Source organism: Lissotriton helveticus, chromosome 3_1 (assembly GCF_964261635.1).
Source record: "Lissotriton helveticus chromosome 3_1, aLisHel1.1, whole genome shotgun sequence".
Lineage (NCBI taxonomy): Eukaryota > Metazoa > Chordata > Amphibia > Caudata > Salamandridae > Lissotriton > Lissotriton helveticus.
In genome coordinates this window covers 753,164,431-753,182,389 of record NC_136061.1, presented here as the reverse complement: position 1 = coordinate 753,182,389, position 17,959 = coordinate 753,164,431, and the positions used below count along the sequence as shown (strand labels likewise).

At 48.7% G+C, this 17,959-nt stretch overlaps 1 protein-coding gene across 3 annotated transcripts in view; it reads right to left on the bottom strand.

The window, feature by feature from the left end:
• Nucleotides 1-17,959, bottom strand: part of EIF4G2 (eukaryotic translation initiation factor 4 gamma 2) — a 216,676-nt gene that overhangs the window by 117,638 nt on the left and 81,079 nt on the right. For all 3 annotated transcript variants that reach the window (XM_078680943.1, XM_078680944.1, XM_078680941.1), the window contains 4 exons: nt 6,713-6,817; nt 5,243-5,362; nt 4,987-5,091; nt 4,686-4,901 (listed from right to left, as the gene is read on the bottom strand). In XM_078680943.1, the coding sequence (XP_078537069.1) occupies nt 4,686-4,901; nt 4,987-5,091; nt 5,243-5,362; nt 6,713-6,817 (546 nt within the window). The remainder of the gene's footprint in view (nt 1-4,685; nt 4,902-4,986; nt 5,092-5,242; nt 5,363-6,712; nt 6,818-17,959) is intronic.

The window sequence follows — 17,959 nt, the reverse complement described above, 5'->3', positions numbered from 1 at the left end:
CCAGATTGGACCTATGCATTTACCCGAACCAGGGCTGGTCCTATAACCCAAAGACTGTATATGTAAGTTGTGAACTTACATGTGAAATAACAACATTTTCTTTACTCCATAGGTGAACATTGAACTGTTTGAGAAATGCACCAAGTGCCCACATGTGCTACTTAATAAACATACAAAAAGTAATATTTTTACAATTGGTCTGGGATTAAGTCATTGATAGTGTGGAATCAATTCTTGCCCGACTGTGTACAACAAATGCTTAACAGAGCACTCCGATAAGCCTAACTGCTCGACCACACTACCACAAGAGAGCATTAGTATTGTACGAATTTGGCTCTGTATATACTAGCCGAAAACAAGGCATAGTGTGCACAGAGTCCAGTGGATCCCCAAAGGTTTAGAGGTCAAAGAAAGAAACACCTTAATCTTGATTTGTGGTAGCGTGGGCTAGCAGTATGGATTTATCAGAGAGTAGTGTTAAGCATTTATTGTACACACTCAGGCAAGAAATGTTAACCACTCAAAGACTGAACTCAGACCAATTGCTTTTATTTTTTAGATAAGGTACAGGTAAGTAAAGTTGGGCTTTTCAAAACGGGTTATGTTAACCAAAGTAGCTGGGGGCCTTCGGTTGGTGGCGGCTCTCGAACAAGCGATTGGGTTGTGGCAGCAAAGTTCCTTGGTTTAAGCTCAGGGAACAGGGTGATTTGAGTTAGCACACAAAGCAGCACAGGCACAGCCAAATGCAGGGTGCTGAGTTGGCATTGGGTGCCCTGTTTTCAATGGGATATCTCCGGTAAGAACAGACCGCAGGCTCAGGCAGAGCAGCTTTCTTGAAGCAACCATCGACTGGTGAGTGGAGATGCACAGGGGTGCCTGGACACAATCGTTCTGGTCACCCAAGGACATGGGGTGTCTTCAAGAGTCTGGTCTCCTTTCTAGCTCTGGTTGCGGGGAACCTCCAGGTAAAGGATGCAGGTGTTGGGAGGCTTGAGGTAAGTTGGGGATCATCAAATCATCGCTCAGGTTTGCTGGGGGGACCTCCTCGTGGTGTTGGGCCACTAACTCTGGTTGTGGGCATCAGATGCAGACTTGGACGGTATTTCTTGAGCAAGTCTAGTGCTCAAGAGAGTCTTTGCAGGGAAGGCAGGCATGTCCTCCAGTTTCTGGGAGGCTGCTGACAGTGTTTTTGCTACAGCAGGTCGGGACGGGCTGGGACCAAGGCAGTTTGTGTCCTTCCTTCAGCACGGCTCTTCAGTCCTTACTTATTTGACTAGGTTGCCACTAAATACTAAATTTTGTGGAGTTTCAGGTAGGTACAGGTCAAAACCAATAGGTCCCTTCCTTGTGTGGGTACAACCCTATGATGGCACCCTCCAGTGGGAGGGGGGCATAAACCTCTCTGGTTGGCTGCGTCCCCCATCTTCAAGATGGCTGTGACTGAAATGTGAGGTGAGCCTCACCTAGTTTACCAGAGGTGTGGAGTTGAAAATGTGGGCACACCTCTTCTATCTTGGTTTTCCCACAGATTAGGTGGCCTGCCCCCCACAGGTTAGAACCAGTGGGGGGCAGTTGCTGGGAGCAGCAAAAGGCAGTGTCCGCTCACAAAGGCGGTAAGCAAAAGGCAGTGTCCGCTCACAAAGGCGGTAAGTCTTTGAAGCTTCCCCTTCATAGAGGCTGCCCATCCTGGCAGAGGACGCTTGGCACCTCTACCTAGGATGTGCTTGGTTTCAGGACTACAAGAGCGGAAGACTCAACCCAGGTATCCAGAAACATGTCTGGTGGTGGCACCTGGCGAGCAGCCACTCAGCCAAGACACTAGAAGGTCGTTTTTCAGGGGACATCTCTAAGAAGCCCTCAGAGTGCATTTCTCATTAAATCCAACATTGGTATCAATGTGTTTGGTGAGCTGAGAAGTTTTATACCAAACTTCCCAGAATTCAGTAAAGTCATTATGGTGCTGTTGAGTTCGTAATGACAAACTCTTTATGACTTTACCGCACTTATGTCTAAGAATGGACATCAACACTGTAGGGGTACATGGCTCATGCACCTGTACCCTCACCACAGGACTGCAACAAAACACACACTTCCATTGCAGGCTGCGTTTTAAGTTACAGGGCTCCTAAGGGGGGTGGCACAATAAGCACTGACGGCCCTTAAGAGGCCTTCCTTGGTCACAGTGCCCTTGGTACCTATGGTATCTCTTTTTACAAGAAACTTGCATGTGGCCAGAGTTGCCAACTGGGATTTGCACCAGTACAGTTTAGGGAAAGAACAAAGGCCCTGGGTACCTGGCTGGCAGGAACCCAGGGAACACTCAATGTGCATAAACATTAGGCAAAAGGTGGGGGGGAGGCAACCATACAAAAAAGGGGGCACTTTCCTACTGCCCATACCTGTGGTATAGTGAGCCCTTCCTTAGGGATGTAAGGCCTGCTTGAGGGGTGACTGTCCTATGCCACAGGCAGTGTTTTGGTGGGCATGGCACACAGGGATGTGTGCCATGTCGACTTGTAGTTTTAGGGCCTCCCCTGGCACACAGACTGCACTGGCAGTGTTTATGGGTCAGGGGAGGAGTCTGAGGGTGGCCTATTAAATGCTTCTGCCCTTATACTCTCTGGCTACGAGGCCCTAGGTACTCCGGTACCTTTTACATGGGCCTTCTACATAGGCAGAGGAGTGCCAATGTGGGAGAAAAGGTACAGTTTTGGGGAACAAGCAAAGTCCCTGTGTACCCGATTAGCAGGAACCCAGGGCACACTTCAAGGAGCATCAAACATTAGGAAAAAACTGGGGGCAACCATGCAAAAGTGGCACTTTTCTACAAGTTTCCTCTACTTTTAGCCTGTGTAAAGCTTCTGGGGATCCACTAGACTCTGGCTCTGATTAAACTATACCGAAGTAATACTGTGTACACAGCCTACTACAGATCACCTTTGCCATGAATTGCCGGTCAGTGTGCACGTCAATTCGGTCTTTGTAAACTTTAAAATAGCAAGGCGAGTGCTTGTAATTCACTAACTCTGCGCAGTGATATGGCCACTAAAGTGGCAGGCTTTAGTGTGAGCATCTGTAATGTAGCCTTGTGCAACGGTTCAAATGATGCCTTCATCTTTCGTGTTAGCACAATATTTAGATTCCATGTTGGTATCTTTTTTGGAGGTGCAATTCTTTGGTCCTTCTAGGAACCCCTTAATGACTGGTGACGTGAAGAAACTTCAATATGACCTTGTGTACATCGCTATTAAGGGTTTATCTTTAGTGATATTTTTTAATAATCCATCCAAGGCACCGTAGTGAGCATGGTTTCCATTTAGCTAAAATTCTTGTTACCGGTCTTGCTTCTCTTAAGACCGCCAATTTTATTTTCAGGTAACTTTAGGTGCCCACATTTTAAGCTGCTTAGTAATTTGTACATTTTCCCCTTAGATAGTTCTGTAAGTTCTGAGAACCATGTTAGTCTCTCACCCACTGTGGTGCACTTAGTATGAGTCATGCTGCAGATTTTGCATTTGTTGATCACCTTCTGAAGTAGTGGTATAGGGAGGGGGGTTTGCAGGAGTACACAAATCTGCCTAACTAATCAATCCACAGTGCATTCCCAATTGACTGTTGGCAATATTGTCCCATGTTAGTCTCTCACCCACTGTGGTTCACTTAGTATCAATCATGCTGCAGATTTTGCATTTGTTGATCACCTTGTGAAGTGGTATAGGGAGGGGGATTTGCAGGAGTACACAAATCTGCCTAACTAATCAATCCACAGTACATTCCCAATTGACTGTTGGCAATATTGTCTGGATACGAAGCATTAACATTTTGCGTTACGATGTTTTGAACACAGATCTCTGGTGTTTCCCATTTCTGAAAGAAGTTCATGAGTACTGATTTGATTCCGTTTTGTAAGAAAACAGGTTTCTGTTGCAGTACCCCCCTCATACCCCCCCCGCCAAGATTTTTTTATGTACCTTCAGATCCAGTATTCTTTCCGTCTCGTCTCATTGTTTCCACAATTGGCTTAACTCTGGCCTACCTTAAAGTCCATTGTAAGGGTTAAATTATTCTGGCATCATGGGCATGCTAGCAAGGGAAAATAAAGGAAAAACTTGTCCAACCTTGGTAGCGAGCTACGGATCCATGTACAAAGTGGGACGAAAGGAACATGAACGGACTGCGCTTATATGCAGCTCAATCATCAACTCTGGGATGCCATGAAGTTAACATGGAGCAGTACGTTGACACCTCCAAGTTGAAGAGGGATATGCTGTGGAAATATCCTTAATCCAGTGTGAAGTTTAGGGATATTCACAAGATGAGAAATCTACAGTTCGAATTATCCTACAGAAATGCCAGGTATAAATAGCAAACACATCGACAAAAATTAACATCTCATGTGCTTTAGAACAAAAATAAATGAATACCATGAGCTTTGTGGAGCCATTTGGCTCACTTAAAGGTGCTTTGATTCTAGTATGATTCAAATTGTTAAAGTATCCTAAAAGAAAATTAGGGGAACACTTTAAAGTAGGACAAAATACTAATTCAAGTACAATCAAAAATAAAATCTTTTTTTGGCCAGTACTTTACTTTCTTATTTTGAAAGTGTATTCCGAAATTTAGAATTTTCGGTTTAAACATTTACAAAGACAATGGCTCAAAGATTGAAATGAAAACCGTTTTACCTGCATGAAATTGTCACTAGTGGCTATTCCTTCCTGTCGTAATACACCAATTAAAGAACTAGCTTTTTCTTTATCCTCATCGGATCGGTCCAGTGAATGAAGGATTATTTGACTCAACATATCTGGAATGAAGTGTTTCGGAGCTCTCATTTCCTTTACACTGTTGAGAACATCATTTGCATTCTCATTTTTTAAGAATGCAGTCACAATAGCATCCTAAAAAAATTAAATTAAAAAAATAAGTAATTTAAAAACTGAAGGAAACCAAGATAAGCTGAGAAAGCACTTGTATACAACTTACGGTCATTTTGACTAGCTCTTCCTTTGATGGGGGAGGTTTTTTGATGCTCTTTGCAGGTTTCTCCTGAATAGGTGGGGGATTGGTTTTGAGACCAAGCTGAGGAGTCTAAGAAAAGAGTTTCATTATAATATTTCACAAATCCAAACCAGTCAAAAATGAATTCTCCAATACTAGATTATGGCTCAAGTTTCTAAACTTAAATTTAGAATGGCTCAGTATTTCCTCTTTAAATGATCAATACATTAAAGATTCTTACCTGCCCCAAAGGTGGAGTCTGTGTGCGTGGTGGCTGTGCACTTGGTGGAATCATGGTCAGCTGGGGTTTTGGCACTTGGTTTTTACTTATTAGGAAAGACTGTGCAGGTCGCAGGCTTATCTGTAACCAAGAAAAGATTAGAAATAGTTTATGGACATCCAGGCACTTAAGACTACTCTACTCATCCACAACTAAATTTAATCCGGGAACACTAGGATTTAGGTACGAAATTCCTTTTGGGTAAATCTATGACCAAATAAGTCTGGACAAAGCAGTTTAACAAACTTGCTTCCAGACTGAGGCAAAGAACAAGTATCAGTGTTGCAGGCAACAGATCAAAATCAGTGTTTTGTTGGAGGGTTTCCGGGGTGGGGTAGATTGAAGCATTTAGCTTTTTGATGCATGCAGAAAAATCACATCAGGAGTGTGATCCATCGGTTTGGTGGATTGCCAGGTTTTTTTCATTTTTTTTTAAAAAGATTTTACTATTGGCGGGGAGGAGGGCAGACATGTAGTCAGCCTTGTGCACCATGGTCAGAGAAAGACTACTTGCACTATTCACAGATCACACAAGGTACTCAATTTAAGGTGGGGCTGGGATGACTAGATATACCATCATAAAGGAAAACTAGTAGGAATACTCTGGTATAGGTTAAAAAGCTTGGGGCCTCAAATACATTCCACACTACCATATCTGCCAGCCTCATGTGAAGTTAAGAGAATAGCAGATGCGCCAGGCAAGTGGGGAAAGGAGCTTTCATTTTTTTCTGGCCCACTCAATAGACATGCAGAGCTAACAGTGCAGCAAAAATGCATGCCATTCCTTCATTGAATCCCAAATCTGTAGAGCCCACCAGGGCAATGTAGGGTAGCTGCACCTCCCGTCCTCCCCAAAATGTTAAAAAAAAAAAAAAAAAAAAATGGATGTCAGGACAGCACCACTACGATTTGTAGGCTCTTAGATTTTCTGTTCCATAGTATGACCTCCCAGATCAGACTAGTCTAGGTACTCTGTCTGAGGACTCCTAGATTTAGGATAGCTTTCCAGAGGGGGGGGGGGGGGGGAGCATCTGTATTCTCATTGCTGAAGTGCTCCTGCCCAGTGCGTCACTTTGCTGAAGCACAGAATGATTGGTCCCAGAGATTAAACAAATTAGGACTGCTGCCCTCACTCCATCCACAAGGTTGGCAGGATTTGTAGAAGGGGCCTTGGGCAAAGTACTGGCAGGCTGCCATTTCCACACTGTACAATGAACCTCGCACGCAGCAGTAATCGCCTCTGGGGAAGGCAAAAGAACCCTAGTTCAAGTTTACTAGCACGAGTCCCCATATGGGCTGAGTGGACAGTATTCACCCTCTATTAGAACGTGTGCTCAATGATGGCCTATCCTAATTACTATAATAAAGTGACATAGTCCGCTACAGTTTCTAGCTTTGAAACAGGAATTTCTCAGTAGCAAATTAAAGTACCTCATCCGCATTTAGCTGTCCCTTCTTGATAAAACGAGGTGCCATATCCTTGGACTGTCCTTGCTGGGATAAAAGCCCCTGATTTTGGAATAGCTGGCTTTGCCCCTGTTTGAAAAGTATCAAATTACACAAAATGAAATTTTAATTTAAGCTTCTGATTTCGTTCAAAGGTCATGTCAAAACTTAATTATGCAGCATGGCTTACATGGTTCGCACTTTAACGTATAGTTTACCTGTCTGTGTAGTTCTGCAGCTTGAAGACTGGATGCTGTGCATTATTCTGCCATCTAGTGGTTGGGTCCGGAATTTAGTTTTTTCTATTTTTTTTTCTTCGTGGCCCAGGGGGGGCGTCGACATACCACCATTTGGTGTCCTTTGTGACGTCGACGTGCATCTGTGGGTTCTTTTGTCTTGTTCTTATTTTTCCTCATATTTTCTAAAGTCTTGTTTATCTTTAATCGCTTTCTTCCGGTCATCTTTGTGGCGGAGGAGGGTGGGTTCGCTAGTGAATCCAGAAAGTCTTCAAGCTGCAAAACTACACTGACAAGTAAGAAACTAAGTTTTGCAGCGTGAATCTTTCTGGATTCACTATTCTGTGAGTAGACTTTGTAGCGGTTTGTCATTGTGGTGGCTGGGTGGAAGATGAGCATTGGTTACTTAATATGTGTTGCAAGACCTTCTGTCCCACTTGAGCGTCTTTGTTCACTTGGATATCCACACAGTAGTGCTTAGTGAACGTGTGCACTGAAGACCACGTCTTGAAGTACGAGTTACTTACCTTCGGCAATGATTTATCTGGTAGAGACTATTCTAGCCGCAGATTCCTTTGAGTAGAATTATCCCCAGGCATCAGACAGGATCCTGAAACTATTCGCCACAGCAGTGGAGGTGGGGCTGGGGACATCATGCAACTCCACCCAGGCGGCGTCTGCGTACTGACGTCAGCAAGGTCACCTAAGACCAGCTCCGGCCCGCCTACGTCAGTTTTCTTCTGAGATCTTTTCCAAACCACAACCCGGAACCACCAGATAAAAAAAAAACAAAAAAAAAAAACTGTGGGAGCATGGGAACGGTGTACGAAGAGCAGAAAATTTGGAAAGAAACGGTGACTAACACCACAAGAGTAGTGACAACACCGCAGCATCTAAAGGCAGGGAAAGAAAGAACAAGCAGAGCCCTGCGCCGCCACCCTGCCAGCATAACACAGCCTCCCACCCTGTGCCCCGGAGACATGGAACATGCGTAGAAGTCATGGCACACAAAGTAAACTACCACCCTCAACCTGAGCAAGGAAGGGAACCAGTTCCAAGACAGACAGGGAGAACAACCTCCAAGCCACCCCAATGTAGATGGCAATACCCCCAAGGGAAAAACATGGCCAGGTGACCCATATCGGAGGATAGCTAGAAAGGGAGTGAGGGGAGGGAAGGACAGTGATAGAAGCAAGCCCCCCTAAACCCGGAAGAGCCAGAGCAGCAGGGCACCAAGGCACCAGAGAACCGGAACCCCATCCTCCAAAGAACCAAAGATGAATGAACCGCCCCAGATGGAGCCACTCGTCCAAAACAAGGAAGGCACTCAGGAGACACTGCCTCCCCACCGGGAGGCAAGTACCGAAGACGAGCCCAAGGGTCCTCGCAGAACAGGGGAGGAAGGGTGGTCCGTGAAGGAATCTGCGGCTAGAATAGTCTCTACCAGACACATTACCGAAGGTAAGTAACTCGTACATCTGATAGAGCCGACCATCTGCAGATTCCTTAGCGTAGAATGATATGCTAGCAATAACCCCTGGGAAGGAGGGTCTGCGAAAGGACCCCCACCAGCCAATACAGACCAGGGGCCCCACAGGGGACCAGAGCTGTGGGCCAGGGAGAAACTAGTCATGCCAGGCAATGGGAACCCCCACCAGCAGAACCTCACCGACCCAAGGGAGGTAGGAGGGAGAGAAGGAGGCGCAAGAGCCCTGCACACTCACAACAGAGGAACAAAGGGCAAGGCCGGAGGGGCCGCAGCACCCCACTCTTCCACAAGGCAACCTAGCTGCCGCCCAATACTAAGCCAGGAAGAGCAGAACAATAAGCCTAGAAGACCCAAGAAGGCGAAGGGAAAAGAAGGTAAACTCACTCCAAACGGAGAGCAACCTGCCATCTAGGACAGTGCCGGCAGTTAAAACCTCCAGAAGCAAGAGGAGCAGCCTGAAGTCACCGGAAGGAGACTAGGCAGCGCCCGGCAAAGGAGTATTGAATATGCTACTTACCAGTATGCATCTGTTCTTGGCATGTAGGGCTGCTAACATTCATATCTTTTGCATAGATCGCCGCCTAGTGTTGGGTCCGGATGATCGCACGTTGTTGTCCTGGAAGAGTCTTCGAAGTATCCTGAGATAGGTGGCTCCTCCCCTGGACTACAGTGCGCATGGGCATCGGCTCCATCCCCAGATTGTTTTTAGCCATTGTGGCAGGGATGGAGTGAAAAGTGTAAAAGATGTCCATGCTAATGATTGAATGCAAGAGTATGTCTGCAGCTGCGACAGGCACCGGGGAGGAGGGTGGGCGATATGAATGTTAGCAGCCCTACATGCCAAGAACAGATGCATACTGGTAAGTAGCATATTCAGTTCGAGGCATGTGGGCTGCTAAATTCATATCTTTTGCATAGAATACATAGCAGTCCCTCCATTAGCGGCGGTTGCCCGTGCCAGCTGCAGAAACCTGAAAAAGTGTCTTGAGAACAGCCTGTCCTACAGCGGCTTGCTGCTTGGAATGCACATCTACACAGTAATGTTTGGTAAATGTGTGTGGTGTAACCCATGTGGCTGCTCTGCAAAGGTCTTCCAAAGGAATGTTCCCCAGGAAAGCCATGGATGCCCCCAATTTGCGTGTGGAGTGCGCCCTTGGGGGTATTGTTAAGGTACGTTTAGCTTTTTGATAACAGATTTGAATGCACTTAACAATCCACCTGGCTATTCCTGCTTTGGAAATGGGGTTGCCCTTGTGCTGTGGCGAGAAGGCAACGAAAAGTTGTTTTGTTTTCCTAAAGTGTTGCGTTCTGTCAATATAGTACATCAACGCCCTCCTAACGTCTAATGTATGGAGCATTCTTTCTGCTACTGTTTGTGGGTTTTGAAAGAATGCGGGCAGGTCAATAGTTTGGTTGAGATGAAACTGACACCACCTTTGGAAGGAATTTGGGGTTAGTGCGTAGTACCACCCTATATGGATGAATTTGTATGAATGGCTCTTGGATCGTGAGCGCTTGCAGCTCACTGACACGTCTCAGTGACGTAATAGCAATAAGAAAAGCCACTTTCCATGTTAGGAACTGTAGTTCACACGAGTGCAGTGGCTCAAAAGGTGGGCCCATCAGCCTGGTGAGGACCACATTGAAGTTCCACACCGGAGCTGGTGTTCTCGGGGGAATGACTCGTTTCAGACCCTCTAGGAAGGCTTTAATGGCAGGCACCCTGAAGACAGATGCTGCCTGTTCTGAAGATAAGCCGCTATGGCGGATAGATGTATCCGAATGGAAGTGTACGCTAGATTGCACTTGTAAAGATGTAACAGATAGCAAATGATGTTAGGGATAGATGCATCTAGCGGGTTTATGTTATTGGCTGTACAGTGAATGACGAAACGCTTCCATTTTGCAGCATAGCATGCTCTGGTAGTGGGCTTCCTTGCCTCTGATGATGTCCATGCATTCTGGAGGCAAGTGAAGGTAGCCAAACTCTAGGACTTCAGGAGCCAGATCGCCAGGTTGAGCTGTTGCGGATCTGGATGCTGAATGTCGCCATGGTTCTGCGTCAAGAGCCTGGGTGTTAGGTGCAGCCTTTGATGCGGTACCACTGAGAGTTCTAGAAACGTGGTGTACCACGGTTGGCGTGCCCACGTTGGAGCAACTAGGATGAGTGTCATTGAGTACTGCCTTAGCTTTCTTGTCACCAGCGGTATGAGAGGTGCTAGGGGAAAAGCGTACGCAAATCTGCCTGACCAGTTCATCCATATCGCATTCCCCTGCGACTGTGGGTGAGGGAACCTGGCGGCAAAGTGTTGGCATTTTGCGTTGTCCTTTGTGGCAAACAGGTCTATCTCTGGATGACCCCACCGCTGGAAGTACGGGTGGAGTACTGATGGATGTAACTCCCACTCGTGCATCTGATTGCTGTATCTGCTGAGCAGATCCGCCATCTGATTGTCCTTGCCCGGGAGGTGTTCTGCCATGAGGAAAATGTTCCTTTGAATGGCCCACTTCCACATGCTCTGAGCCAGATGAGACAGCTGTGGCGAGTGGGTGCCTCCCTGCTTTTGAATGTAGTACATCGCTGTCATGTTGTCCGTCCGGACTAACACTACCTTGTTGCACAGATGTACATTGAAGGACTTGAGCGCCATGAAGATTGCCATCAGTTCTAGATAGTTGATGTGCATCTTCTGTTGCTGCGTTGTCCATAGTCCCTGCACCGTGTAATTGAGCACATGAGCTCCCCATCCTTGGAGAGATGCGTCCGTTGTTAGGATAATCTGTGGCACTGGCTCCTGGAACGGTCGGCCCTTGCAAAGGTTGTGTGGATTCCACCAATGCAGAGAGTTGTATGCCCGACCAGTAACCAACACTAGGTCTGTTAATTGTCCCCGAGCCTGAGTCCACTGATTTGCCAAACATTCTTGGAGCGGACGCATGTGTAGCCTCGCGTGAGGGACTATGAAGATGCAGGATGCCATCATGCCTATCAACTGCATGAACACTCTCGCAGGAAGCGAGTGTTGCGCCCTGAACTTTTGGATTAGAGACCGCATGCTGTCTATCCTGACATTGTTTGGCTGAGCCATAGCAGCCATGGTATTGTCGCACCCAGAAACTGCCGCACATGTGCCGGTTGAAGGTGCGACTTTGGGTAGTTCAACGAGAAGCCCAGACTGTGAAGGAGGTGAATGGTGGTCGACATGTCCGCGGCGCACTGTTGTTCTGACTTTGCTTGAACGAGCCAGTCGTCCATGTAGGGGTAGACATGTATGTTCTGCCTCCTGAGGTGCGCTGCTACCGTCGCCAGACACTTGGTAAACACTCTGGGGGCGGTGGTCACTCCGAAGGGCAGGACTTTGAACTGATAATGCCTGCCTTGGATGGTGAACCTGAGATACTTTCTGTGGGACGGGTGTAGTGGTATGTGGAAATAAGCATCCTTGAGGTCTAAGGTTGCCAGGAAGTCCCCTTTGTTCAGCAAGGGAAGGATCTGTTGCAGTGTAAGCATTTGGAAATGTTCTGAGAGTATATACAGGTTGAGGGGGCGCAGATCCAGAATGGGTCTGAGGGATCCGTCCTTTTTTGGAATAAGGAAGTACAGGGAATAGACTCCCGTGCCTTCCTCCTCCACCGGCACGAGCTCGATTGCGCCTTTTTGCAGCATCACCACAACTTCCTGCTGCAATAAGTGCAAATGCTCTGCGGACATAGGACGTTGCCTTGGTGGAATGTTGGGTGGAGTGGACGTTAACGAATAGTTTTCTTACCTGTCGGTGTAGTTTTGCAGCTTGAAGATCTTTCTGGATTCACTATGCTGTGCATTATTCCGCGGTCTTGTGGTTGGGTCCGGATTCGTAGTCTTTTCTTTGTTTTTTTTTTTTTTTTTTCTCTTTGCCCAGGTGGGCGTCGGCGTCACACCCCCTTTGGGTGTATTTCCGGTGACGTCGGCATGCTTCCTGCGGAAGCTCCCACTCTTGGGCGCCATCTTCGGGTTCTTTTTTTCCGTGTTTCTTTCGTTTCCGAAGTAATGGCAATGTTCTTCTTAGTTTGTATTTACCGCTTTGTATTTTCAAAGTCTATTCTTTAGTTAACCACCTCTTCTCTCTCCAGCCTCATCTTTCTGGCGGAGGTGGGTGGGTTCGCTAGTGAATCCAGAAAGATCTTCAAGCTGCAAAACTACACCGACAGGTAAGAAAACTATTCGTTTTGCAGCGTGAATCTTTCTGGATTCACTATGCTGTGCATAGATTTTGTAGCGGTTTCTCATCTCTGTGGCGGCTGGGTGGAAGATGAGCGTTGGGTGTTGAATATGTGCTGTAGCACCTTCTGTCCCACTTGAGCTTCCTTGTTCATTTGTATGTCCACACAGTAGTGCTTCGTGAACGTGTGCACCGAAGCCCATGTTGCCGCCAGGCATATGTCCTCTATGGGTGTGTTAGCCAGGAAGGCTATTGTAGCGCCCTTCTTCCTGGTGGAGTGGGCACGTGTCCCCTCAGCCAGTTCCTGTCCTGCCCGTTTGTGGCAGAGTTGGATTGTTTGTGCGATCCATCGTGCAATGGTCCTTTTGGTTACTGCTTTGCCCATGAAGCTGTTTGCGAAGGACACAAAAAACTGTTTCGTTTTCCTGTGCCCCTTTGTCCTTTCAATGTAGTGCATGACTGCCCTTCTGGCGTCCAGGGTGTGCAGAGCTCTCTCTGCGCTGGTTGTGGGTTTTTGGAAAAAACTCGGTATCTGTATAGACTGGTTCATGTGAAAATTGGATACCACCTTCGGCATGAAGTGTGGGTCAGTCCTCATCACAACTCTATCGTTGTGTATTTGTATGTATGGTTCTTGTAGCGTCAGCGCTTGAAGCTCGCTTACTCTGCGTAAGGACGTTATCGCAACCAGGAAGGCTGTTTTCATAGTTAGCATCTTTAGGGAGGCCTTGTGAAGTGGTTCAAAGGGCTCTTTCATGAGTTCCGTTAGGACTGTGTTCAAGTTCCATGCAGGTGGCGGCACCCGCTTGGGTGGTGCGATCCTTTTCGCTCCTTCTAGGAATCTCTTCACCACCTGTGATGTGAAGAAGCTCCTGCACGTTTCTCCCCTTGTGTAGGCTACTATCGCTGCCAAGTGAACTCTTAACGAGGATGAGCTAAGGTTCTTCTCCAGTAAGTGCGTCAGGTACCTTAGCACTGTGGAGTCCCTCTTCATCTTATTGTGGAGTCTTTCCTGTCTGCACCATATTGTGAATCTTTTCCATTTCGCAACGTAGCACTTTCGAGTGCTGGGCCTTCGTGCCTCCCGAAGTACCCTCAGGGTGCTTTCTGGTAGTCTCAAATGTGCGAACTCTATGTCCTCAGGAGCCACGCTACTAGGCTCATGCTCTCTGGCTCTGGATGCAGTACCTCTCCGTTCTGCATGGACAGTAGATCTTTCCTCCTGCTGAATCTGTGGGGTGCACACTGTGTCATCTCCATGATCTGCGAGTACCAGGTCTGCCTCGCCCACTGCGGTGCGACCAGTATCAGTGTCATGTTGCTCGCTCTGCACTTGCTCAGTACTCTGTGCATCAGTGGTATCGGGGGAAAGGCGTAGGCAAATGTCCTTGACCAATCTATCCATAGGGCATTCCCCAGTGTCCCCTCCTCGGGCTGCCTGGATGCGAAGTTTTGGCATTTTGCATTCTGGCGTGTGGCAAACAGGTCCACCGATGGTGTCCCCCACCTGTCGAACAGGTATCTTGTCTCCTGAGCATTGAGCTCCCACTCGTGGGATGCCGATGTCTGCCTGCTGAGCCAATCGGCTTGTATGTTGTCCTTCCCTGGTAGGTGTATGGCTAGCAGGTCTATCTTGAGAGGGATGGCCCATCTCCATATCTCCTGCGCCAGCGTTGAAAGCGGTGCGGACTGTGTGCCCCCCTGCTTGTTGATGTAGAACATCGCAGTGGTGTTGTCTGTTTGTATCAATACCCTGTGCTTGTACAGTCTTGTTTGAAAGGCCTTCAGTGCAAGGAAGATTGTCTTCAATTCTAAGTAATTGATGTGCTTTGTGGCATCCGTCGGTGTCCACAGTCCCCTCACCTTGAGCTCCTCCATGTGAGCGCCCCATCCCTTCAGGGATGCGTCTGTGGTGATGGTCACTGTTGGCGTTGGGGGCGTTAGAGGCTTTCCCCTTGCTATGTTCTCCATGGTCCACCATGTCATCTCCTTCTGCACTGCGTGCGTTACAACCACTAGATCCTCCCAACTGCCTGTAGCTTGTGACCATTGCTCCTGTAGCCATTCTTGAATGGGTCTCATGTGGAGTCGTACATTCGGTACCAGGTGGATGCATGATGCCATCATCCCCATGATCTTGCTCGCCGTCCTCACTGTCCGAGCTTGTCCCTTCCGGTAGAGGCGAGTTTCCTTCACCAGCGCCCTCGCCCTCTTCTCGCTGGGGAACACCTTGCCCTGTAAGGTGTTGATCTGTGCTCCCAGGAAGATCTTCACTTGTTCCGGCTCCATTGATGATTTCTTCCAATGGATGGAGAACCCCAGGTTTATGAGCGTGCTGGTCACTGTATGTGCGTGCAGCTTGCATTTCTGGTATGAGTTTGCTTTCACCAGCCAGTCGTCCAGGTAAGGGTATACATGTATTCCCTGCCTTCTTAGGTGCGCTGCGACTGCTGCGAGGCACTTTGTGAAAACTCTTGGTGCCGATTTTAGACCGAAGGCCAGTGTCGTGAACTGGTAGTGGCTTTCTCCGACGGTGAACCTGAGCATGTGCTTGTGCTTCCTGTTCATTGGGATGTGCAGGTATGCGTCTTTGAGGTCTATAGTGACCATGAAGTCCCCGGTCTGCAACTGTGGGAGCACCTCTTGCAGGGAGGTCATTTTGAATTTTTGCGTTCTTATGAATTTGTTCACGAACCGTAAATCGAGAATGGGCCTCATTGTCTCGTCTACTTTTGGTACCAGGAAGTATGTTGAGTATACTCCTGTGTTTCTTTCCTTGAAGGGTACCCTTTCTATGGCCTGCTTCTGCAGGAGTTCTTTTGCTTCTTCCTGAAGGCACTGCAGCTGCTTGCTTGCTAGCGGCTTTCTTCTTGGTTTTCTGTTTGTTGGCCTCGCCTCCAACTCTATGCAGTATCCGAATTGGATAATGTTGAGGATCCATTTGTCTGATGTGATTCCTCTCCACTCCTGGAGGTGGAATCTTAATCTTCCTCCCACTGGTGTCCTGTGGTCGTAGGTGTCTAGTTTGTCTTGACCCATCTGTACGTGCTGCCCCCTGGGATCTTTTTTGTGGGTGGGCACACGGATTTTTTTGAAGTCACTTGGAGGTGGGCTGCTGGCCCCCTCTTCTATTTTGTCCCCGTCCATTTCTCCCTCGAAAGGACTGGCCTCTTTGTTGGTACTGCCAGGGCTGTTTCTGATGGCCCTGCTGACCCTGCGAGTCTGCCTGGTGCGTTTGCTGGAAAGCCTGGTGTGATGTACCTGGCTGGTTTCCGCCTCTCCCGCCGGGCCTCCGTGACGGGGTGCCCCTCTTGTTCCCTCTGAACTGCAATGCTCCCATGGATCTTGCTGTTTCGTTATCCTTCTTAAGTTGGCTGAGTTGCTCATCAACTGTTTGTCCGAAAAGCGTACTGCCGTTGAATGGTGTGTTCAGGATGCTGTGTTGCACCTCCGGTTTGAAACCGGATATCCTGAGCCAGGCGTGTCTCCTTTCCGTGACGCCCATCATCATGAGCCTGCTGGCGGTGTCTGCCCCATCCAGGGCCGTCTTAAGGCAAGAATTTGCAGCATTCTTCCCCTCTTCAATTAGCTTTTCGGCTTTCTGCTTGGCATCCTGGGGCAAGTCCTTCACCAACTGCCCCAGTCCCTCCATGATTTGGTACATGTGTCTGTTTACCAGGGCGTTGGAATTAGCCATGCGCCAGTGGGTCGCGGCATTCCGTTCGATCCTTCTGCCCCCCAGATCCATCCTTTTGCTCTCTTTATCCGGTGGCGGGCCCGAGGTAGTGGGTACGTTAGCCCTCCTCCTTGCTGTGGCCGTGATAATGGAGTCTGCGGAGACCGTGCCCTGAATGTAGGCCGGGTCCTTTGCGGCATGCTTGTACTTCTTCTCAGTTCTGGGAGTTACTGCCTTGCATGTTGCGGGCTCCCTGAAAGCTTCCTTCCCCTGAGCCAAGACGCTCTCGAGCATCGGGAGGAACTGGCTCCTCGTTTGTGTTGGGAGCAATGTTTCCAGAAGGAAGTCTGCTTTCTGCTTCTCTTCGTCGAGCTTGAGCTTGAAAGCTGCTGCGGCAGATTGTATCACCGCGTTGTAGGCCCCGATGTCGTCCGGCGGCGAGGGCCTCGAGGGGTAGGTGTCGACCACCTCCTCCGGGCTGTCGGTGTCGACATCGATGTAATCTACCTCCTGAAGGTCATAGGGCGCCGACTCTGTGTCTGTCCTGCCCTCATCTTCCTCCCCATAGCTGTAGCTCTCGTGGGGATTCTCGTACTCCTCCTGGTCGTCGAACACCTCGACGTCCTGGTCTTGCTCGGTGACTTCGGCGACCTCTTCTTCTTCCTCCTCGACCGCCTCCAGCACTGGTGGCTTGGTCTTGTGAGGGATCGTGAAGGCCTTCATCCTTGCGTCGAAATCTTTTTTCCGCTGCATGAAGTTCTCCATTTCTGCCTCGAGGCGCCTTCTTTTCTTTTCCATCTCGGCCGCGTGTTCCGCGTCGGATGGTTCCGCCGCTCTCTTCGACGGATGGCTCGTCGCCGTGCCTCTCGGAGTCGAAGTTTTCGACGTCGAACCGGATATCGGGTCTCTGGTCGTCGTCGACAGTTTCGGGTCTTTCTCCCTCGTCGATCGATCCTTTTCGGGGACGATTTTCGACGTCTTCTGCTGATCAGCAGCTCTCGGCGCCGGGGACTCCTTCTCTGAGGATCCGCTGGGCCTGGGAGTAGTCGCGGACGCCGCCTTTTTTGGCGTCGGCGCTTTCGGGGTCTTGCCCTCGATTTTTCGAGACTCAGAGTCTCTCGGGTTCTTGGGGGCCGAAGAGTCTCCTACCTTGTCAGAAGTCTTCGTGTAATCGGTCTCTACGACCGTGTAGCTGTCGTCTTCGGCGGCAGCGTTGTCTTCTTCCTCGGAGGACATCCCCAGCTCGTAGAGCGACGGGGTCGGGGCCTTCCCCTGCAGGGCGGCGTGTGCTACCCTCTGCCTCTCTCTCACACGAAGGGTCTTCGGGGTGAAGGCGGAACAGGCGTTGCAGTCTCCGCTTTCGTGGTCCACCGGTAGGCAAAGGTTGCATACCGGGTGCTGGTCCTTCTGCGCGTACTTGTGGTGGCAGTTACGGCAGAACTTGAACGGCGTGTTGTCCATCCTCGAGCGTCCAGGGCCTCTCTGGTCGCGTGTTCGTCGACGGTCGTCGAAGATCTGGATGGAAAACGCCTTATCTTTGCTTGTCTTTCGTCGGTGAAGTCCCCTGGAGTCTTCAGATGACTTCTCCTCGTCTTTTCTGTATTTTCTTTCTTCTTTCTCCAAAAATGT